We start from the raw sequence: 24,437 nt of genomic DNA, 5'->3' as shown, positions 1-24,437 counted from the left end.
CATCTTATGCAATGCGCCTTCAATTTATTTTCAAACGGAGTTCCTAACCTACTGCATGCATCCTGTCCCAGGACGTGGTGGCCTGACTCCAGGCCAGGTTTTGCGTTGTGGCCTACCTGGAATTCCACTAAGGCGTATAACATTCAAACAATCAACATCCCCAGTGCCACATATGCTGCTGTCCAAGAACGAAAAAAGTTCAAACATTTCTACAAGTTTTATAAATAAAAGTCAAATGAGACCCCGTAGAATTTTCAGACCACCCTATGACAGATAATTTTCTTATGATGCATATGATAGTGAATTATGATTGACATTTACAGTAACGTGTTTTGTTATGTCATGACTATTGTTCTATTATTATCCGGTTTAACCGATTATTTATTCTGTTCGAGTGCATTTCAAGGTCTTCAGCCAGTGGAAGAAACTGTTAACTACGCCACTAAGAAAACTCCACCAACCAGACAGCATGGTCTTTTTTTCTCTCAAGAAAAACAAGAAGTGAACTTCCTGTTTCGGGGTGGTCCACAGACTTTGAAAAAAGTGACGGGGGGGAGAGAAGAGAGGTCTAGCGTTCCCCCATTGACTGAGCAACTAACTTCGGGCTTACGGGACTTTGGTTACCTAAAATGGGGTTCGTTCAATGTTGTCCTACACACTGATTTCGTGAATTTTGTGAATAAAGTAACTATGGAAAGAAGCTCCTAAAAAAGTGGATAAAGACGTGGTTTGAACACGGGAGGTGGAATAGAAGAGAGAAGATACAGGTTAATTCCGGCTGCCCCATCTGTGTGCCAGAAGAACGCAGAGAGAGAGAGATTGGACATTCTGGAACCCCCAGCGGGACGGTCTCGTTTTCAGCCACCGAGCTTCCAAAAGTCCCAAAGCCCTGAGGATCAAGTCAACAAACTGATGCAGACTTCTTCAACTTTTCATAAAAGGTACAGTTGCTTTGCTTTATCCTATTCAGTTTCTGTTTCTAATTCCAAGTAAGCTAAAGTCGTTGATAGAAGAGATTTTTGAATTTAGGCCTAATAGTGGTGGTAAAAGTGTGTTTGTTTATATGCAAGTTCAATTTGGACTTAGCAGTTATGTAATATGTTATGTTGAGTATATTAAAGGTATTGTCAGATTGGTGTCACTTCGGGGGATGATGGTCGAAATGGGATGTTCAATCTAATAGACGATGGCGGTGCGTGCAGTGTTTACATTGAGTAAACAAAATTATCAATGTTAGCCAAATTCACTGGCTTTCGTTATTTAAATGGATTGATAACAGGCTATTGCCTTCAGTGGAGAACATCTGAAATATCTTCAGTGCATTTCAATACCTTATTTAGACTATTGAAGAATGCCTCTCGTTTAAAAAAAAAGGGACATTCCCAACGTGCCTTTTCTTCTTTTCTGAACTTGTAAATTATATCTTAAAGTTTTGATTGTTGAAAATAGCCTTTTAAGAATCAATGCATGTCTTGGAGTTGGTCTATACATTAGGGAGATGTTGCTTCTCGTGCTGATGACGCATTGGCACGAGCGTAAAGCAACAACAAAAATAAATAACTGTCGAGATTTTGGAATTGCACGTCTCCCACCACCACCCAAACATAATATGTGGTAGTTGAGGTTTCCATCCTCTATATTCGGCCTGTGCCACAGCCACACACACTCAAAAGCCATCGGCCTGGCCTGCAGCTCCTCGCCTCGCTGTGTGTGTCTCTATGTCGGCGTTACAGAATTCCATGGAGGGTCGTGGTGGCGCTTGAGAACAGCTGTTTACTTCAGGTGCCAATATCGTTTCCAAATGTGCTTATGTCAGGACACCCACAGCAAAACGAAATCATTATAGTAGCCTACCACAGGTTCTGAAGGTGAGTCTTTGAAAAGTGAAAGATGACCCAGTAAATGTTTTATTTTTATACGGAAAATAGCCTACAGAGAGGTGAAGGAAGTTACTTGAAAAATAATGCATTTATTGTCGAAGTTGATGAGATTTGTAGGCTTATTTCATAAACGTAAAGTCCTTTAGAGTGGTCTCGTTTTTGAAACGTGTTTTTTATTTATTTCATTCTGTGTGTCTTTTGAGAAAATGGGCGCAAACCGCTAATATGAAATAACGGGTAACACTTGTTAATCTCAGTAATTACTCTTAAATAGGTTATACAAATTAATCTGCTAATGTGGTCAGATTAAGACCATTAGACAACATTAGACTACTGTTGAGGGTTTGTCAAATCCAGATTGAGCTCAACAGCCAATCACCTTTTTTTTAAAATCCTTTATTAACAAGGAGGAGAGCCATAATAAATGTGTCAATCAACACACTCCACACCACTGTCACAATATAATTCAACATCTACGCTTAAGGGCATAGATGTTTTCCTGTTCTGGTCACACAGTCAGGAAAACAATATGTGTACTTGCATGTGGAGCGTCATCCGGGACAGGAGGATTTACTGACCCTGCAATTTAACAAGAACGATCTCCTGACTCTATGGGACAAGACGGGACATTATTACTATAAGAGAAATGGAAAGGGATTGAGATTGACAGAAGAAAATAGATGAGAGGATAGATGGAGAGAAAAGGCAAGATGAGAGGACAGAGGGGATAGATGAGAGGACAGAGGGGATAGATGGAGAGAAAAGGCAAGATGAGAGGACAGAGGGGATAGATGGAGAGAAAAGCCAAGATGAGAGGACAGAGGGGATAGATGGAGAGAAAAGCCAAGATGAGAAGACAGAGGTGATAGATGGAGAGAAAAGAGAGGAGAGGACAGAGAGGATAGATGGACAGAAAAGCCAAGATGAGAGGACAGAGGGGATAGATGGAGAGAAAAGCCAAGATGACAGAACAGAAGAGAAGAAAAGAGGACAGGAGATATTTGCACGTGTCCCATGACTGTGGTCTGGTTGGTGTGAAAACCTCTGCAGGGGATCTTCCTCCTCCCCCCTGGTATTTATCAGTGTAATAGCCCTGTGTTACGGCCAAAGGGGTCCCCGTTAGGACAGGGCCTAAACAGATAAAGCATACAGGAAGGAACTATTTTCCTCTTTATGCTGCTAGCTGCCTCTCAGACCAGAACGTTTTATCACAATCAAGATAACGTTTGTTTTCTCATTTACCTCAGTTTATCTATCTATTTATATTGATACTTAACCTATTTATTTAACCAGACGGCGAAGTGAAGAACACATAAAGGTTAAATAAAAAAATTAGCAATGTTATTTTTAACTGTATTATCATTGATAAATGGTTTGATCATCAATATAGATTAGAATGTTGTTATTAACCGAATTATTATCAACACACATATTGTGACTTAACAGGTTCAATGTTTATGTAAATGTAGGGAACTGGTCTTGAATTCTGATTGTAGTTTTCAACCAGGGAGCGTTAGACATACTCTGGGGATTGTGTTATTCTGGAAGTCACCATAGGTCTTCCTAAAAAGAAACCAAAGAATATTTAATCAAAGCGAATACCGGTACTCAAGGCTAAAGCAAAGACGTAAAAGAAACAAGCTTTTGGATGCGGGCAGTGAGCATTGCAGAGAACACAGACTAAACTAGACCAGACTACACCAGACCAGACTAAACTAGACCGGACTACACCAGACCAGACTAAACTAGACCGGACTACACCAGACCAGACTAAACTAGACCAGACTACACCAGACCAGACTAAACTAGACCGGACTACACCAGACCAGACTAAACTAGACCGGACTACACCAGACCGGACTACACCACACCGGACTACACCAGACCGGACTACACCAGACCAGACTACACCAGACTAAACTAGACCGGACTACACCAGACCGGACTACACCAGACCAGACTACACCAGACCAGACTACACCAGACCAGATTAGACCAGAACAGACTACACCAGACCAGACTAAACTAGACCAGACTACACCAGACCGGACTACACCAGACCGGACTACACCAGACCAGATTAGACCAGACCAGACTACACCAGACTAAACTAGACCGGACTACACCAGACCGGACTACACCAGACCGGACTACACCAGACCAGACTAGACCTGACCAGACTATACCAGACCAGACTAGACTAGACCTGACCAGAGCAGACCACTTCCAGGCAGAACAGGCCGACTGCAACAAGTGATGTGACTAGACTAAACTAGACCGGACTACACCAGACCAGACTACACCAGACCAGATTAGACCAGACCAGACTACACCAGACCAGACTAAACTAGACCGGACTGCACCAGACCGGACTGCACCAGACCAGACTAGACTAGACCTGACCAGACTAGACCTGACCAGACTACACCAGACCAGACTAGACTAGACCAGACCGGACTACACCAAACCGGACTACACCAGACCGGACTACACCAGACCGGACTACACCAGACCAGACTACACCAGACCAGACTACACCTGACCAGACTACACCAGACCAGACTACACCAGACCAGTATACTCTAGACCAGACTAGACCAGACTAGACCAGACTATACCAGACTATACCAGACTATACCAGACCAGACTATACCAGACCAGACCAGACCAGACTACACCAGACCAGAGTAGACCAGACCAGACTAGACTATACCAGACCAGACTATACCAGACCAGACTAAACCAGACCAGACTACACCAGGCCAGACTACACCAGACCAGACTAGACTAGACCTGACCAGACCACTTCCAGGCAGAACAGGCCGACTGCAACAAGTGGTGTGTTTTTGTACAGCAGATTCCATTTTGGTCTGTCTGCTTAGCGTGGAAGATGTCACGTGACTCACGGCATTGGTCCCGTCTCTCCTCCCACCTCTGAGAGAGACACAGAGAGAGAGGGACCACCCTCACTGGGATCTCCTCCCACCTCTGAGAGAGACAGAGAGAGAGAGGGACCACCCTCACTGGGATCAGAGGCCCTTTCACACCCTGTGAACCTGAAACAATCAGCTGTCTGTCTCCGGCTCATGGGCCTTCAGAGCGGCTGCAGCACTGGGCAGCTACAGGGAGCAGTGTGTGGTGCAGAGAGGGACTGGGACTGGGACTGGCTGTAGCACTGGGCAGCTACAGGGAGCAGTGTGTGGTGCAGAGAGGGACTGGGACTGGGACTGCCTGTAGCACTGGGCAGCTACAGGGAGCAGTGTGTGGTGCAGAGAGGGACTGGGACTGGGACTGGCTGTAGCACTGGGCAGCTACAGGGAGCAGTGTATGGTGCAGAGAGGGACTGGGACTGGGACTGGCTGTAGCACTGGGCAGCTACAGGGAGCAGTGTGTGGTGCAGAGAGGGACTGGGACTGGGACTGGCTGTAGCACTGGGCAGCTACAGGCAGCAGTGTGTGGTGCAGAGAGGGACTGGGACTGGGACTGGCTGTAGCACTGGGCAGCTACAGGGAGCAGTGTGTGGTGCAGAGAGGGACTGGGACTGGGACTGGGACTGGCTGTAGCACTGGGCAGCTACAGGGAGCAGTGTGTGGTGCAGAGAGGGACTGGGACTGTCTGCAGCACTGGGCAGCTACAAGGAGCAGTGTGTGGTGCAGAGAGGGACTGGGACTGGGACTGGCTGTAGCACTGGGCAGCTACAGGGAGCAGTGTGTGGTGCAGAGAGGGACTGGGACTGGGACTGGCTGTAGCACTGGGCAGCTACAGGGAGCAGTGTGTGGTGCAGAGAGGGACTGGGACTGGCTGTAGCACTGGGCAGCTACAGGGAGCAGTGTGTGGTGCAGAGAGGGACTGGGACTGGGACTGGCTGTAGCACTGGGCAGCTACAGGGAGCAGTGTATGGTGCAGAGAGGGACTGGGACTGGGACTGGCTGTAGCACTGGGCAGCTACAGGCAGCAGTGTGTGGTGCAGAGAGGGACTGGGACTGGGACTGTCTGCAGCACTGGACAGCTACAGGCAGCAGTGTGTGGTACAGAGAGGGACTGGGACTGGCTGTAGCACTGGGCAGCTACAGGGAGCAGTGTGTGGTGCAGAGAGGGACTGGGACTGGGACTGGCTGTAGCACTGGGCAGCTACAGGCAGCAGTGTGTGGTGCAGAGAGGGACTGGGACTGGGACTGGCTGTAGCACTGGGCAGCTACAGGGAGCAGTGTGTGGTGCAGAGAGGGACTGGGACTGGGACTGGGACTGGCTGTAGCACTGGGCAGCTACAGGGAGCAGTGTGTGGTGCAGAGAGGGACTGGGACTGTCTGCAGCACTGGGCAGCTACAAGGAGCAGTGTGTGGTGCAGAGAGGGACTGGGACTGGGACTGGCTGCAGCACTGGGCAGCTACAGGGAGCAGTGTGTGGTGCAGAGAGGGACTGGGACTGGGACTGTCTGCAGCACTGGGCAGCTACAGGGAGCAGTGTGTGGTGCAGAGAGGGACTGGGACTGGCTGTAGCACTGGGCAGCTACAAGGAGCAGTGTGTGGTGCAGAGAGGGACTGGGACTGGGACTGGCTGTAGCACTGGGCAGCTACAGGGAGCAGTGTGTGGTGCAGAGAGGGACTGGGATTGGGACTGGGACTGGCTACAGCAGAAGCACCAGGGGATAAACATCTGTGCATGCAGACACTCACAATGAGATGGACCCCTCTCACTTTCTTTATCCCATTAAACCTTCCCTTTCTCCCTTCATCTGTTTAGCTCCCATGTATGTGAGGATAAGAGGAAACATAAGGGAATAAAGTTTTATTTGATTTTATTCTGTTAATTTATTGTCTTTTGTGGGGGTTTTGACATTAAGACTGTCAGACTTTTTGCACTGTGGTGGTGTTGCTGTTCATACATCTTTTCACTGTTGTTCAGTCAGTCTGTTTCTCTCTCTGTCTTGTTCTCTGTCTCGCTCTCTCTCTCTCTCTCTTTCTACCTCATTGAATGGCTTGATCTGATCTCATTGAACAGAGGCTTGTGTCGTTAGTCTGCCTCAGGTGGAGGAGGAAGGGAAGGAGTGGGGGAGGGGGAGGGATGGAAAAGAATATCCAAAGGCCTGAGGTCATCTGCCTTTAGCCTAAAGAGCAGGAACTTGGACTTCATCAAAGAAATCGGAAAAACAGACAGTGTCTTCCTACAAGAAACCTGGTATAGAGGAGATGGACCCACGGCTTGCCCTCTAGGTTACAGAGAGCTGCTTTTCCATTCTACCAAACAACCAGATGTGAAACAGTTGAAGAGACTCAGGGACTATGCTAATTTCGTATAGAGCAGACCTAACTCACTCTATTAAATTAATCAAAACAGGATTTAAAAAAAAAAATGATTTGTCTAGAAATTCAAAATGAAATGATCTCAACTGAAAAAAATGTCCTCCTGTGTGCTACCTATATCCTGTGTGCTACCTATATCCTGTGTGCTACCTATATCCCCCCCACTAGACTCCCCTTACTAAGGATCAGACTTTTTTTTTTCAATTTTCGCCTAAAATGACATACACAAATGGAACTTCTTGTAGCTCAGGACCTGAAGCTAGGATATGCATATTCTTAAAATATATATTTTTAAATATTTATTTAATGAATATTTGAAACATACAATATACTCAATAACTACATCATACCAGTCATCCAACAGACTCCCATTCAGAGAGACACACAGAAGCATCCAGGGTCAATGCCCTGCTCAAGGGCACATTGACAGATCTACCACCAGGCCAAAAAACGTGAACGCGAACCCTTCAAGATCACCTCACAGTTCCCCAATAGCTGTCCCTCAACCATTCGAGACCCACCTCCAAGAACCACCCAATGCACCAACAACCAAGAGAATGAACTAAAGAGAGAAAAGGACAAGACAGAGAAAACAGTAAACAACAACAATGCAAAATAAATAAAAAGTATAAAAACAAAGGACATCAAGGACAACTAAAATCATAACAGCGGTGCCAACTGTATATGTTTGTGTGCATGTCTGGCACTACTACATGTATGTGTGTGTTCTTGTATGTGTTTATTTGAATGAGAGTGTGTGTATATGCATGTGTAGAAACACCTGCATGGCATCAGCCTCAGGCAAACCCTCATTAGTTGTAAAAACACTGCCACTTAGTGTCATTCAAATGTAGTTTATATTAAGTTTTATTTCGCCTTAAATAAATTTAAAAAAATGTACTTTTATCGTTGACCATCATTCTATCTCTCCACTCCCACTTGTCTCCAATTCCACATCCCAACCCTCAGCTTCCCTCAGCCCATCCCATCTATCTCTGCTGGCCACCCACTTCGGGTTTCTACGCAACACATATCTTTCAACTGTGATGTTTAACGTACAATTTCAATCTATATAATGGAATAGAATCCACAGATTGCGAGTTGAAGATAAATACTTTTACTAAGAGTATTAGTAATTGACTGACCCGGTCTCTCCAGATCTCCCAACAGTTCTATTTCTAGGGTCAATTTTAGATCAATGCTATGCATTTTCAGCCATTCCTGAACCTGAGACCAGAAATAGGCTACCTTAGGGCAATACCTAATGAACCATTGCATATCTGTTCAAAATCTTGTATCAAGACTGCCCAAATGTGCCTAATTGGTGTATTAATACATGTTTAAGTTCATAATTGTGCACTCTTCTCAAACAATAGCATGGTATTCTTTCACTGTAGTAGCTACTGTAAATTGGACAATGCAGTAAGATTAACAAGAATTTCAGATATGTCTATGCCCTGGAATTTAAAAAAATTACTTACAACCTCATGCTAATCACATTAGCCTACGTTAGCTCAACCTTCCCATGGGGGGGCCCGACACCGATCCGTAGAGGTTAATGAAGACAGCTTCTCCATCCTGGAGGGGGAGACAATCATTTCCAGGCCCAGGGACATGTACTAGTCTGTGGTGACCTAAATTCCAGAACTGGACAAGAACCTGACACCCTCAGCACACAGTGGGACAAACACCTACCTGGAGGTGACAGCATTCCCTCCCCCATATGCCCCCCTAGACACAACTACAACAACATAACCAACAAAATAGGTCACATCTAGAGGTCAACCGATTATGATTTTTCAACGCCGATACCGATTATTGGAGGACAAAAAAGTCGATACAGATTAATCGGCCGATTTTTAAAATGTATTTGTAATAATGACAATTACAACAATACTGAATGAACACTTATTTTAACTTAATATAATACATCAATAAAAATAAATTTAGCCTCAAATAAATAATGAAACATGTTTAATTTGGTTTAAATAATGCAAAACCAAAGTGTTGGAGAAGAAAGTAAAAGTGCAATATGTGCCAGGACCTAGTGGTTAGAGCATTGGGCTAGTAACCGAAAGGTTGCTGGATTGAATCCCTGAGCTGACAAGATCAAAATCTGTCCTTCTGTCCTTGAGCAAGGCAGTTAACCCACTGTTCCCTGGGCGCTGAAGACAAGGATGGCAGACCCTCGCACCTCTCTGATTCAGGGTTAAATGCAGAAGACAAATTTCCGTTGAAGGCATTCAGTTGTACAAGTGCCGAAGTATCCCCCTTTCCTTTCCCGAATTGCTAGAGCACACAAAAAAACGACACATACCTCGGCCTAAACATCAGCGCCACAGGTAACTTCCACAAAGCTGTGAACGATCTGAGAGACAAGGCAAGAAGGGCATTCTATGCCATCAAAAGGAACATAAAATTCAACATAACAATTAGGATTTGGCTAAAAATACTTGAATCAGTCATAGAACCCATTGCCCTTTATGGTTGTGAGGTCTGGGGTCTGCTCACCAACCAAGACTTCACAAAATGGGGAAAACACCAAATTGAGACTGCACGCAGAATTCTGCCAAAATATCCTGTACAACATCAACATATCTGAGCAGCTAACCGATCGCTGCAGCTGTACATAGCCCATCTGTAAATAGCCCACCCAATCTACCTACCTCATCCCCATATTGTTTTTATGACAGAATACCTGACCACTGTGACTGACCCAAACTTAAGGAAAGCTTTTACTATATACAGACTCAGTGAGCATAGCCTTGCTATTGAGGAAAGGCCGCCATATGCAGACCTGGCTCTCAAGGGCAGACAGGCTATGTGCTCACTGCCCAAAAAATGAGGTGGAAACTGAGCTGCACTACCCACTATCATATTAGAGATACATATTTCCCTCAGATTACACAAACCCACAAAGAATTTGAAAACAAACTCAATTTCGATAAACTCCCAAATCTATCTGCCATCACAGCATCAAGATTTGTGACCTGTTGCCACAAGAAAAGGTCAACCAGTGAAGAACAAACACCATTGTAAATACAACCCATATTTATGTTTATTTATTTACCCTTTTGTTCTTTATCTATTTAAACATTGTTACAAGACTGTAGAAATAATATGACATTTGAAATGTCTTTATTCTTTTGGAACTTCTGTGAGTGTAATGTTTACTGTTCATTTTTATTGTTTATTTCACTTTTGTTTATTATCTAGTTCAAGGAGGATACGAGTGGGGGTGGGGGGGAGCTTGACTTTACTAAGTAGTTGGTTAACGCTAGAGGACAACGGCATTAGGCATTTTAAAAGGTTCAATGGCATTCACAGAATGGGTCACACAGAATGGGTCACACAGAATAGGACACACAGAATGGGTCATACAGAATGGGACACACAGAATGGGTCACACAGAATGGGTCACACAGAATGGGACACACAGAATGGGACACACAGAATGGGTCACACAGAATGGGACACACAGAATGGGTCACACAGAATGGGTCACACAGAATGGGTCACACAGAATGGGTCACACAGAATGGGTCATACAGAATGGGAATGTCATATTCATGGGATATACAGTGCCTTGCGAAAGTATTCGGCCCCCTTGAACTTTGCGACCTTTTGCCACATTTCAGGCTTCAAACATAAAGATATAAAACTGTATTTTTTGTGAAGAATCAACAACAAGTGGGACACAATCATGAAGTGGAACGACATTTATTGGATATTTCAAACTTTTTTAACAAATCAAAAACTGAAAAATTGGGCGTGCAAAATTATTCAGCCCCTTTACTTTCAGTGCAGCAAACTCTCTCCAGAAGTTCAGTGAGGATCTCTGAATGATCCAATGTTGACCTAAATGACTAATGATGATAAATACAATCCACCTGTGTGTAATCAAGTCTCCGTATAAATGCACCTGCACTGTGATAGTCTCAGAGGTCCGTTAAAAGCGCAGAGAGCATCATGAAGAACAAGGAACACACCAGGCAGGTCCGAGATACTGTTGTGAAGAAGTTTAAAGCCGGATTTGGATACAAAAAGATTTCCCATGCTTTAAACATCCCAAGGAGCACTGTGCAAGCAATAATATTGAAATGGAAGGAGTATCAGACCACTGCAAATCTACCAAGACCTGGCCGTCCCTCTAAACTTTCAGCTCATACAAGGAGAAGACTGATCAGAGATGCAGCCAAGAGGCCCATGATCACTCTGGATGAACTGCAGAGATCTACAGCTGAGGTGGGAGACTCTGTCCATAGGACAACAATCAGTCGTATATTGCACAAATTTGGCCTTTATGGAAGAGTGGCAAGAAGAAAGCCATTTCTTAAAGATATCCATAAAAAGTGTTGTTTAAAGTTTGCCACAAGCCACCTGAGAGACACACCAAACATGTGGAAGAAGGTGCTCTGGTCAGATGAAACCAAAATTGAACTTTTTGGCAACAACGCAAAACGTTATGTTTGGCATAAAAGCAACACAGCTCATGACCCTGAACACACCATCCCTACTGTCAAACATGGTGGTGGCAGCATCATGGTTTGGGCCTGCTTTTCTTCAGCAGGGACAGGGAAGATGGTTAAAATTGATGGGAAGATGGATGGAGCCAAATACAGGACCATTCTGGAAGAAAACCTGATGGAGTCTGCAAAAGACCTGAGACTGGGACGGAGATTTGTCTTCCAACAAGACAATGATCCAAAACATAAAGCAAAATCTACAATAGAATGGTTCAAAAAATAAACATATCCAGGTGTTAGAATAGCCCAGTCAAAGTCCAGACCTGAATCCAATCGAGAATCTGTGGAAAGAACAGAAAACTGCTGTTCACAAATGCTCTCCATCCAACCTCACTGAGCTCGAGCTGTTTTGCAAGGAGGAATGGGAAAAAATTTCAGTCTCTCGATGTGCAAAACTGATAGAGACATACCCCAAGCGACTTACAGCTGTAATCGCAGCAAAAGGTGGCGCTACAAAGTATTAACTTAAGGGGGCTGAATAATTTTGCACGCCCAATTTTTCAGTTTTTGATTAGTTAAAAAAGTTTGAAATATCCAATAAATGTCGTTCCACTTCATGATTGTGTCCCACTTGTTGTTGATTCTTCACAAAAAAGTACAGTTTTATATCTTTATGTTTGAAGCCTGAAATGTGGCAAAAGGTCGCAAAGTTCAAAGGGGCCGAATACTTTCGCAAGGCACTGTATCTGTTTTCACTGCTGGGTGAATGGTGCAGTTAAATGTCTTGAAAAATGAAATTGCATTTTTTTATAAACTAAAGAATATGCATTTACATCATCCCAAAAATGATTTTATTTTATTTAATCTTAATTTAACCAGGGAGTTAAGAATACAACAAATGTTACTCAATGCCAAATGATTGTGTCTCACTTAGCATGTACTGTTATATCAATAATATTTTTTTTAGAATAATGTGTATAGATGCCAATAAGTAGTTCCTCTCTCTAACATAATGATTTCCTTGTAGTTCAGAGCAGAGGAAGCCCGAAGTGTGTGTGTCTTTGGGACATGTGTGTTCACACCCTGGGGGGTGTTGTCTGTGTATGTGGGTATGTTTGGGTATGGATGTTTGGCATGCACAGGTGTGGTGTAGTAGTTCAGTTGAGAGATAGAGGGTGGAGAGAGAGAGAGGGTGGAGAGAGATGGAGGGAGGGAGAGAGAGAGAGAGAGAGAGAGCGGGGATGGAGAGAGATGGAGGGAGCTAGAGAAAGAGATGGGGATGAGAGAGATGGAGGGAGAAGAATTGAGAGAGGGGGGTGGAGAGAGATGGAGGGAGAGAGAGAGGTAAATAGGGAGAAGGAGTGGGAGAGAGAGAGAGAGACAGAGAGAGAGGGGGGATGGAGAGAGATGGAGGGAGGGAGAGGGAGGGTAAGGAGAGAGTGTGTTGAACAGGGAGGAGTGAGAGAGAGAGAGAGAGAGAGAGAGAGAGAGAGGGGGATGGAGAGAGATGGGGATGGAGAGGGAGGGTAAGGAGAGAGAGCGTGGTAAAGAGGGAAGAGTGGGAGAGGGAGAGAGAGAGATGGGATGGAGAGAGATGGAGAGAGATGGGGGATGGAGAAGGAGGGTAAGGAGAGAGAGCGTGGTAAAAAGGGAGAAGGAGTGAGAGAGGAGAGCTGCTGACAGTAACAGAAGGATCCACCTCTTCTCTCTCTGATCCACTAGGCCTTCAAATGATGGTGGCGAACCGGGAGACGGAGGGAGGGAGAGAGAGGGAGTCAGGCTGCTGACGTCTCATGTGGTAGATATTAAAATAAAGCGGGTGGTAATGGGAAACAGGTGAGGACACACACACACTGCTGGAGTCGTATGCCACAGTGATCTGTGCTCATTTCCTGTTGTGTTATCTTAGGTCTTGGTACTGAACAGGGTCTACAGGCTACATGTTATAGTTAGTGGATGTATGGGGGTGATAGACTAGACCGGATAAAAGCAAAGTGAAACACTATCTGTGTGTGATGAAGAAGAGAGGAGAGAAGGAGATCACTTGCCTAGCTACTACCTCTGGGTTTATTGTCTTCAGATCTCATTTAATGTGTACATATTATTATGTTTTTTTTTTTTACATTCAAGTGAGGTAAACAAGCAAATCTAAATGGTTGAATTGGATTAATATTTGTAGGTTAACCGTAAGTCCTCATCCCCCTCATCTCTCAAGAGGTCTGTGTTTTAAATGCTGTTTTCATTAGTCAGTACGTCATTCACATCGACAGGCAGACGTAAACATTATACCTCAACTCTTGGAGCGTGTTTGTTTGTGCATGTGTGTGTGTGTGTGTGTGTGTGTGCATGCAAGTGTGTGTCTGTGTGTGTTCTCTCATGGAATGATGACTCACACGGTGTCGTCCTACTCTCTGAAGACTGAAAGAGAAGAGCTGGCGCTGTTTATTATTTCCTCTGGTTGCCATGGCCACTGTGCGTTTGGGTTCCGTCATTAGAACACTCTGAAGTTCTGAGGGTTCTGTCCTCTTCTTCTCTTCATCTTCACCTACTTCAAGTAAACACACACTCCATTTTAACTTTCAGTAGAGAAGGCAAGAAGTTAATTAATACACAGTCCACTTCATTTCCACAGCTTTTATGTGATAAGCTATTACATTTTATTGTTGGAACAATTATTTCCGACTTCCATGCAGTGGAATTGGAAGGAGCCTCATGAACACACACACACACACACACACACACACACACACACACACACACACACACACACACACACTCCTCGGCTGGCGGTTACCACGTTGCGTGTCACAGCAGAGAGATAAGGATCCAGAGCCAGAGCAGGGAGGGAGTTGTCCTCAGCAAACCCAGTTCCACACCCTAAATACAGGAAGAAGTGTCTGTCCTCACCAGACCCAGTTCCACATCCTGACTACAGGAAGAAGTGTCTGTCCTCACCAGACCCAGTCCCACATCCTGACTACAGGAAGAAGTGTCTGTCCTCACCAGACCCAGTTCCACATCCTGACTACAGGAAGAAGTGTTTGTCCTCACCAGACCCAGACCCACATCCTGACTACAGGAAGAAGTGTCTGTCCTCACCAGACCCAGTTCCACATCCTGACTACAGGAAGAAGTGTCTGTCCTCACCAGACCCAGTTCCACATCCTGACTACAGGAAGAAGTGTCTGTCCTCACCAGTCCCACAACCTGACTACAGGAAGAAGAGTCTGTCCTCACCAGACCCACAACCTGACTACAGGAAGAAGTGTCTGTCCTCACCAGACCCAGTTCCACAACCTGACTACAGGAAGAAGTGTCTGTCCTCACCAGACCCAGTCCCACATCCTGACTACAGGAAGAAGTGTCTGTCCTCACCAGACCCAGTTCCACATCCTGACTACAGGAAGAAGAGTCTGTCCTCACCAGACCCAGTTCCACATCCTGACTACAGGAAGAAGTGTCTGTCCTCACCAGACCCAGTTCCACATCCTGACTACAGGAAGAAGTGTCTGTCCTCACCAGACCCAGTTCCACAACCTGACTACAGGAAGAAGTGTCTGTCCTCACCAGACCCAGTCCCACATCCTGACTACAGGAAGAAGTGTCTGTCCTCACCAGACCCACAACCTGACTACAGGAAGAAGAGTCTGTCCTCACCAGACCCAGTTCCACAACCTGACTACAGGAAGAAGTGTCTGTCCTCACCAGACCCAGTTCCACAACCTGACTACAGGAAGAAGTGTCTGTCCTCACCAGACCCACAACCTGACTACAGGAAGAAGAGTCTGTCCTCACCAGACTTCACAACCTGACTATTCTGTCCTCACCAGTAAACCTGACTACAGGAAGAAGTGTCTGTCCTCACCAGAACCTTTTCTGTCCTCACCAGACCCAGTTCCACAACCTGACTACAGGAAGAAGTGTTTGTGCTGTGTATATACAGGAAGAAGAGTCCCTCACCAGACCCAGTTCCACAACCTGACTACAGGAAGAAGTGTCTGTCCTCATCAGACCCAGTTCCACAACCTGACTAAGGTTCTTTATAGAACCTTCACCAGGAAAGGAAGTTCTTTATAGAAGTTCCACAACCTGACTAGGAAAGGGTTCTTTATAGAACCTGACTAGGAAAGGGTTCTTTATACAGGAAGAAGTGTCTGTCCTCAGAACCCAGTTCCAGAAAGGGTTCTTTATATAACCTTAGGAAAGGGTTCTTTATAGAACCTTAGGAAAGGGTTCTTTATATAATCTTAGGAAAGGGTTCTTTATATAACCTTAGGAAAGGGTTCTTTATAGAACCTGACTAGGAAATCATTCTTTATAGAACCTTAGGAAATGGTTCTTTATATAATCTTAGGAAAAGGTTCTTTATAGAACCTTCCAGGAAAGGAAGAAGTTCTTTATAGAACCTTAGGAAAGGGTTCTTTATAGAACCTTAGGAAAGGGTTCTTTATAGAATCTTAGGAAAGGGTTCTTTATAGAACCTTAGGAAAGGGTTCTTTATAGAATCTTAGGAAAGGGTTCTTTATAGAACCTTAGGAAAGGGTTCTTTATAGAACCTTAGGAAAGGGTTCTTTATAGAACCTTAGGAAAGGGTTCTTTATAGAACCTTAGGAAAGGGTTCTTTATAGAACCTTAGGAAAGGGTTCTTTATAGAACCTTAGGAAAGGGTTCTTTATATAATCTTAGGAAAGGGTTCTTTATATAACCTTAGGAAAGGGTTATTTATAGAACCTTAGGAAATCATTCTTTATAGAACCTTAGGAAATGGTTCTTTATATAATCTTAGGAAAGGGTTCTTTATAGAACCTTAGGAAAGGGTTCTTTATAGAACCTTAGGAAAGGGTTCTTTATAGAACCTTAGGAAAGGGTTCTTTATATAATCTTAGGAAAGGGTTCTTTATAGAACCTTAGGAAAGGGTTCTTTATATAATCTTAGGAAAGGGTTCTTTATAGAACCTTAGGAAAGGGTTCTTTATAGAACCTTAGGAAAGGGTTCTTTATATAATCTTAGGAAATGGTTCTTTATATAATCTTAGGAAAGGATTCTTTATATAACCTTAGGAAAGGGTTCTTTATAGAACCTTAGGAAAGGGTTCTTTATATAATCTTAGGAAAGGATTCTTTATATAACCTTAGGAAAGGGTTCTTTATAGAACCTTAGGAAAGGGTTCTTTATAGAACCTTAGGAAAGGGTTCTATAAAGAACCTTAGGAAAGGGTTCTATAAAGAACCTTAGGAAAGCGTTCTTTATAGCACCATACAGGTTACATTTAGAACTTTATGAGCATGGTTCTTTATAGAACTTTGAAAATATAGGCTCTATATAGCACCAAAAAGGATCCGCTATGGTAACAAGCCAAAAAAATAACTGATTTGGTACACTATATAGAACCATTAAAAAAAATAACTGATTTGGTACACTATATAGAACCATTAAAAAAAATAACTGATTTGGTACACTATATAGAACCATTAAAAAAAATAACTGATTTGGTACACTATATAGAACCATTAAAAAAAATAACTGATTTGGTACACTATATAGAACCATTAAAAAAAATAACTGATTTGGTACACTATATAGAACCATTAAAAAAAAAAAAAAATGTTTAACCTTTATTTAACTAGGCAAGTCAGTTAAGAACACATTCTTATTTACAATGACAGCCTAGGAACAGTGGGTTAACTGGTCTAGGAACAGTGGGTTAACTGGTCTAGGAACAGTGGGTTAACTGGTCTAGGAACAGTGGGTTAACTGCCTTCTTCAGGGGCAGAATGACATCCTAGGAACAGTGGGTAAACTGCCTGTTCAGGGGCAGAACAACGGCCTAGGAACAGTGGGTTAACTGCCTGTTCAGGGGCAGAACGACAGCCTAGGAACAGTGGGTTAACTGCCTGTTCAGGGGCAGAATGACATCCTAGGAACAGTGGGTTAACTGCCTGTTCAGGGGCAGAACGACAGCCTAGGAACAGTGGGTTAACTGCCTGTTCAGGGGCAGAACGACAGCCTAGGAACAGTGGGTTAACTGCCTGTTCAGGGGCAGAACGACAGCCTAGGAACAGTGGGTTAACTGCCTGTTCAGGGGCAGAACGACAGCCTAGGAACAGTGGGTTAACTGCCTGTTCAGCGGCAGAACGACAGCCTAGGAACAGTGGGTTAACTGCCTGTTCAGGGGCAGAACGATAGCCTAGGAACAGTGGGTTAACTGCCTGTTCAGGGGCAGAACGACAGCCTAGGAACAGTGGGTTAACTGCCTGTTCAGGGGCAGAACGACAGCCTAGGAACAGTGGGTTAACTGCCTGTTCAGGGTCAGAACGACAGATTTTGTACCTTGTCAGCTCGGGGATTTGAACTTGCAACCTTTCGGTTACTAGTCCAATGCTCTAACCACTAGGCTACCCTGCCGCCCCGGTGTGTGGCTTTGTCTCACTTTCATATGCATATCCTTTTAGTACTACTGTAGTTCATATTGATTCACTTTTTCAGTGAACAATAGTAAAAATAGTACCTTTTTAATATGTTGTTGGGTACAAAACGAGTAGCTGTTTGAGACAAAGTCCACTTAAATCAGACCAAATCAGCACACAGGTTATCATAAAGTAATCATAGATCATTTACAAAGTGTTTATAGAGTAATGTTCGAAGTGACACACATGACTAGATATGTTACGAGGTGTTTACAGAGTAATGTCGTAAGCAAAAGGACACACACACACACATACACACACACACACACACACACACACACACACACACACACACACACACACACACACGTGACAACTAAAATGCCACGAGCACAGTCACCCCAAACAAGTCATAAATTGAGTTTTGGTCTGTTCAGACAACCAGTCCATCGTTAGCAGTGTCGGAAGTAAGGTATTGTACAGGCACGCGACTAAGTGCCAGTAGATGGGGACATCAATCCGCTGTGGGTTAGAGGTCACTGTGGAGAGCCGTCAGTATGAAGTAATGTCCACAAGATTCCTACTGCTTACTACAACTGACTGTAGAGCGGCTCCACGAGGGGCCAAAAGGGGGCTTAGTGCCCTTAGTTAAAACTGTGTATCCCACTGCGCTGTCAGCACAAGGAACAGAGTGCACTGCGGTGTGTGTAGGGGGACTAGGATAAACCACTTGGGCGGTTAGGTATGACTACTTTTGGTTTCCATATAAAGCAGGGGGGGGGGAGGCTTCTCATCAAATGGTAGGCGAAGTAAATAACGTGATCAGCTTCCACCTGTCATTTTTGATTTGGATTTATAAGGGCGGGGTCAACTTTTACCATTACCATTTACCAAGTTATCTTCTTAGCTAGCTGTAAAAAAAGATTAGTGTTATTAGCCTTAGTCTATTTAGTCACTGCCACCATGGATATCTAAAAATTGGCTTCGCCAAAGTACCGGAACAAAGCTGAAGGACAGTGATGAGCAGCAGCATCAAACCACTGAGGCCGCTGCCGAGCCCAGCAGTGGTGATACTGCCATGCCCAGCAGTGGTGATACTGCCGAGCCCAGCAGTGGTGATGCTGCCGAGCCCAGCAGTGGTGATGCTGCCGAGCTCCAGCTAGCTCCGTGTGCAGAGCCTACCACCTCTTCCACAAGCAGCACCAGGATAATGGTACCACGGTCCCCTCCACCTCCGACTGTTCCTGACGATCTTGGAACCAGGAGGAGCCAGCCCAGGTTAGCCTAGAATCCTACTCTAGCCGCAGGTTTTCTTTCCAAAACTCGTTAATTTAATAGCAACTGGTTCATAGGAAGAGAGTGGCTGGAACACTCGGTTACTGCAGATGCGGAAGGCTGGGTATTCTAACAGGAAGCATGCTATTGATAGTACCAAAGGATTGGCTACTTACGCATCAAGCGAAGAGCATTTGAAATGCACTGCATTGTGGGAAGAAAAACAAGTTTGGGTATGGGTACTGAGGTGTCAACACTTGCTAATGGTGGGCAGCTGGCAAGAAATCGCATGTACAGTGCATTCGGAAAGTACTTTTTCCACATTTTGTTACGTTACAGCCTTGCTAAAAAATGAATGAAATTGTCCCCCCCCCCCATCAATATACACACAATACCCCATAATGGCAAAGCGCAAACAGGTTTTTAGACATTTTAGCAAATGTCTAAAAAACTACTGAAATATCTTATTTACACAAGTATTCAGACCATTTGCTATGAGACTCAGTTGAGCTCAGGTTCATCATGTTTCCATTGATCATCCTTGAGATGTTTCCACAACTTGATTGGAGTCCACCTGTGGTAAATTCAATTGATTGGAACAGTGGCCTTCATCATTGTTAAATGGAAAAAGTTTGGAACTACCAAGACTCTACCTAGAACTGTCCGCCCGGCCAAACTGAGCAATCTGGGGAGAAGGGCCTTTGGTTAGGAAGGTTTCCAAGCAACCTGTGTTCACTCTGACAGAGCTCCAGATTTCCTCTGTCTAGATGGGAGAAACTTCCACAAGGACAACCATCTCTGCAGCACTCCACAAATCAGGCCTTTATGGTACAGTGGCCAGACGGAAGCCACTCCTCAGTAAAAGGCACATGACAGCCCGCTTGGAGTTTGCCAAAAGGAACCTAAAGTACTCAGACCTTGAGAAACAAGATTCTCTGGTCTGATGAAACCAAGATTGAACTCTTTAGCCTGAATGCCAAGCGTCATGTCTGGAGGAAACCTGGCACCCTCCCTATGGTGAAGCATGGTGGTGGCAGCATCATGCTGTGGGGATGTTTTTCAGCGGCAGGGACTGGGAGACTAGACAGGATCGAGGGAAAGATGAATGGAACAAAGTACAGAGAGATCCTTGATGAAAACCTGCTCCAGAGCACTCATGACCTCATACTGGGGCGCAGGTTCACCTTCCAACAGAACAATGACCCTAAGCACACAGCCAAGACAACTCAGGAGTCGCTTCGGGACAAGTCTCTGAATGTCTTCGAGTGGCCCTGCGGCGCTCCCCATCCAAATTGAAAGCGCTTGAGAGGATCTACAAGGAAGAATGGGGGAATCTCCCCAAATGCATGTGTGCCAAGCTTATAGCTTTATACCAAGAAGACTTTGGCTGCAATCGCTGCCAAAGGTGCTTCAACAAAGTACTGAGTAAAGGGTCTGAATACTTATGGAAATGTGATATTTCAGTTTTTTATTTAGAATTTATTTCTAAAGATTTCTAAAAACTTGTTTTTGCTTTGTCATTGAGGGTTATTGTGATGTCATAATGGGGTATTGTGATGTCATTGAGGGTTATTGTGTGTAGATTGATGAGGAAATAAAACAATTTAATCTATTTTAGAGTAAGGCTGTAAAGTAAAGTAAAGTAACAAAAATGTGTTAAAATGGAAGGGGTCTGAATATGTTTCCGAATGCACTGTACATGCGAGGACTCATTTTCCTTTCTGAGAAACGTGTTCAGTCAGCGCAGAAGAACCAAGCTACACCTGAGGAAAGCTCAACTAATCCCACTGGTATTTGAGGGGGATTTTACAAGAAGATTTTGAGGTGAATAGAATGATTGATTACTCATTTGAACTTTTATGTTTATTGTCATATAGTGTGATTCAAACTACACTGAACAAAAATATGAATGCAACATGTAAAGTGTTGGTCCCATGTTTCATGAGCTGAAGTAAAATATCCCAGAAATGTTCCATATGCACAAAAAGCTTATTTCTCTCAAATGTTTTTGCACAAATTAGTTTGCATCCCTTTTAGTGAGCATTTCTCCTTTGCTAAGGTAATCCATCCACCTGTTGCACATCAAGAACCTGATTAAAAAGCATTATCATTACACAGGTGCACCTAGTGATGGGGACAATAAAAGGCTACTCTAAACCACACTATGCCACATGTGTCTCAAGTTTTGAGTGAGTGTGCAATTGGCATGCTGACTGCAGGAATGTCCACCAGAACTGTTGCCAGAGAATGTTATGTTAATTTCTCTACCATTAGCAACCTCCAACATCGTTTTGCCAGTATGTCCAACGGTCTTACAACCTCAGACCGTGTGTAACCACGCCAACCCAGGGCCACCACATCCGGGTTCTTCACCTGCAGCATCGTCTAAGACCAACCTCCCGGACAGCTGATGAAACTGTGGGTTTGCACACTCACTAGACATGTCACCCATTGAGCATGTTTGGGATGCTCTGGATTAACGTGTGCGACAGCGTGTTCCAGTTCCCACCAATATTCAGCAACTTCACACAGCTATTGAAGAAGAGTGGGATAACATACCACAGGCCACAGGCTGTAGGCTGCATCTGACTGCTGTAGGCTGCATCTCACTGTAGTAGACTGTAGGCTGCATCTGACTGCTGTAGGCTGTAGACTGCATCTCACTGTTGTAGACTGTAGGCTGCATCTCACTGTAGTAGGCTGTAGGCTGCATCTCACTGCAGTAGACTGTAGGCTGCATCTGACTGCTGTAGGCTGCATCTCACTGTAGTAGACTGTAGGCTGCATCTCACTGTAGTAGACTGTAGGCTGCATCTCACTGTAGTAGACTGTAGGCTGCATCTGACTGCTGTAGGCTGCATCTCACTGTAGTAGACTGTAGGCTGCATCTGACTGCTGTAGGCTGTAGACTGCATCTCACTGTTGTAGACTGTAGGCTGCATCTGACTGCTGTAGGCTGCATCTCACTGTAGTAGACTGTAGGCTGCATCTGACTGCTGTAGGCTGTAGACTGCATCTCACTGTTGTAGACTGTAGGCTGCATCTCACTGTAGTAGGCTGTAGGCTGCATCTCACTGCAGTAGGCCATAGACTGCATCTCACTGTAGTAGGCTGTAGACTGTAGGCTGCATCTCACTGCAGTAGGCCGTAGACTGCATCTCACTGCAGTAGGCCGTAGACTGCATCTCACTGTAGTAGGCCATAGACTGCATCTCACTGCAGTAGACTGTAGGCTGTATCTCACTGCAGTAGACTGTAGGCTGTATCTCACTGCTGTAGACTGCATCTCACTGTAGTAGGCTGTAGGCTGTATCTCACTGCAGTAGACTGTAGGCTGCATCTCACTGTAGTAGGCTGTAGACTGCATCTCACTGTAGTAGGCTGTAGGCTGTATCTCACTGCAGTAGACTGTAGACTGCATCTCACTGTAGTAGACTGTAGACTGCATCTCACTGTAGTAGACTGTAGACTGTATCTCACTGTAGTAGGCTGTAGGCTGTATCTCACTGCAGTAGGCTGTAGGCTACATTTGGGGTATCACCCGGTCTATCTTGTAGCCTATTTTCATTATAGGCTACAAACTAGATACAGCTCATCAGAGACTGTCTGTCAATTCAAAAGCACTTAATGATCCCGGAGTCTCGGCATTTGAACGTTATGTTTATTGTGGTATATTGTGATATAAGCAGATTTCAACATAATTTCAATGCAAGAACCTCCCCCCCCCAAAAAAACGATTTCTATGCCCACTTAGTCACTTAATCCTGGCGCCGGTTCTGCTGTTGGGTAGAGTGAACTAGAAATTACTTTAGAGAACTGACTATATGAGAACTCCGTTTGTAGCCATGTTCTCAAGATTCTTACGATTTACTCCTTAGTCAGATCTAGAGCTCTTAACTATATTTAAAACTTTTAATCCTACATCCTGCTTTGATGTGACAGAAGACTCACCCTCTAAACCTGCTGTTTCTGAAGATATTTTAAATACAAAATGTTTAAAAAAAAAATCATCTGTTTGATTTTGAGAACTAAACGTTTAACAGTAGACGAAGCAAGGTCTGCGTGCAAGTTATATTATATTTTAGTGATGATCGAAATCATATGTAAAACAAGGAGAACAGGACAAATAAACGGACACATAACTTGACTAAACAGAATAGCTTTTTCTTTCAAGCTACCTCAGTGTTTTGTTTTAGGTTTTTGTTTTAGGTTTTTGTTTTAGGTTTTTGTTTTGTTGTGTAGTCTTTTCCGCAAACACAAATACAAATCTGTAAATGAAACCTGTAAAGGACACCTGTAAATTCAACCAGTGAATGAAACCAGTGAATGAAACCAGTAAATGAAACCAGTAAATGAAACCAGTAAATGAAACCTGTAAATGAAACCTGTAAATGAAACCAGTAAATGAAATCAGTGAATGAAACCAGTAAATGAAACCAGTACATGAAACATGTAAATGAAACCAGTACATTAAACTTGTATATGAAACCTGTAAATGAAACCAGTAAATGAAATCAGTGAATGAAATCAGTTCATTAAACATGTAAATGAAACCAGTACATTAAACCTGTATATGAAACCAGTAAATGAAACCAGCAAATTTAACCATTAAATGAAACCAGTAAATGAAACCAGTAAATGAAACCAGTAAATGAAACCAGTAAATGAAACCAGTAAATGAAACCAGTAAATGAAACCAGTAAATGTTCTTTCTGTTTCATTACTGCTGGGATTCTCTTTCTGTTTTATTACCACTGGGAATCTCTTTCTGTTTCATTACCACTGGGATTCTCTCTGTTTCATTACTGCTGGGATTCTCTCTGTTTCATTACCTCTGGGATTCTCTTTCTGTTTCATTACCACTGTGATTCTCTTTCTGTTTCATTACCACTGGGATTCTCTTTCTGTTTCATTACCTCTGGGATTCTCTTTCTGTTTCATTACCACTGGGATTCTCTTTCTGTTTCATTACCACTGGGATTCTCTTTCTGTTTCATTACCACTGGGATTCTCTTTCTGTTTCATTACCTCTGGGATTATCTTTCTGTTTTATTACCACTGGGATTCTCTTTCTGTTTCATTACCACTGGGATTCTCTCTGTTTC

The 24,437-nt window shown here is 43.9% G+C and overlaps 2 protein-coding genes across 2 annotated transcripts in view; both read left to right on the top strand.

The window, feature by feature from the left end:
- The first annotated feature begins 555 nt into the window (after nucleotides 1–555).
- The window catches only part of LOC112264240 (zinc finger protein GLI1-like), a 162,266-nt gene continuing 138,384 nt past the window's right edge, over nucleotides 556–24,437 (top strand). The window contains exon 1 of the mRNA XM_042330101.1: nucleotides 556–941. The gene's annotated coding sequence lies outside the window, so the exon portion shown is untranslated. The remainder of the gene's footprint in view (nucleotides 942–24,437) is intronic.
- LOC121840617 (protein TsetseEP-like) lies at nucleotides 13,475–15,461 on the top strand. The gene is made up of 2 exons (XM_042304955.1): nucleotides 13,475–13,485; nucleotides 14,537–15,461. The coding sequence occupies exons 1-2, from the start codon at nucleotides 13,475–13,477 to the stop codon at nucleotides 15,459–15,461; spliced, it is 936 nt and encodes a 311-aa protein (XP_042160889.1).

The sequence above is a fragment of the Oncorhynchus tshawytscha genome, linkage group LG02, assembly GCF_018296145.1.
Source record: "Oncorhynchus tshawytscha isolate Ot180627B linkage group LG02, Otsh_v2.0, whole genome shotgun sequence".
NCBI lineage: Eukaryota > Metazoa > Chordata > Actinopteri > Salmoniformes > Salmonidae > Oncorhynchus > Oncorhynchus tshawytscha.
Note: the sequence above shows the minus strand (reverse complement) of the source record. Positions and strands in the feature narration are given on the sequence as shown.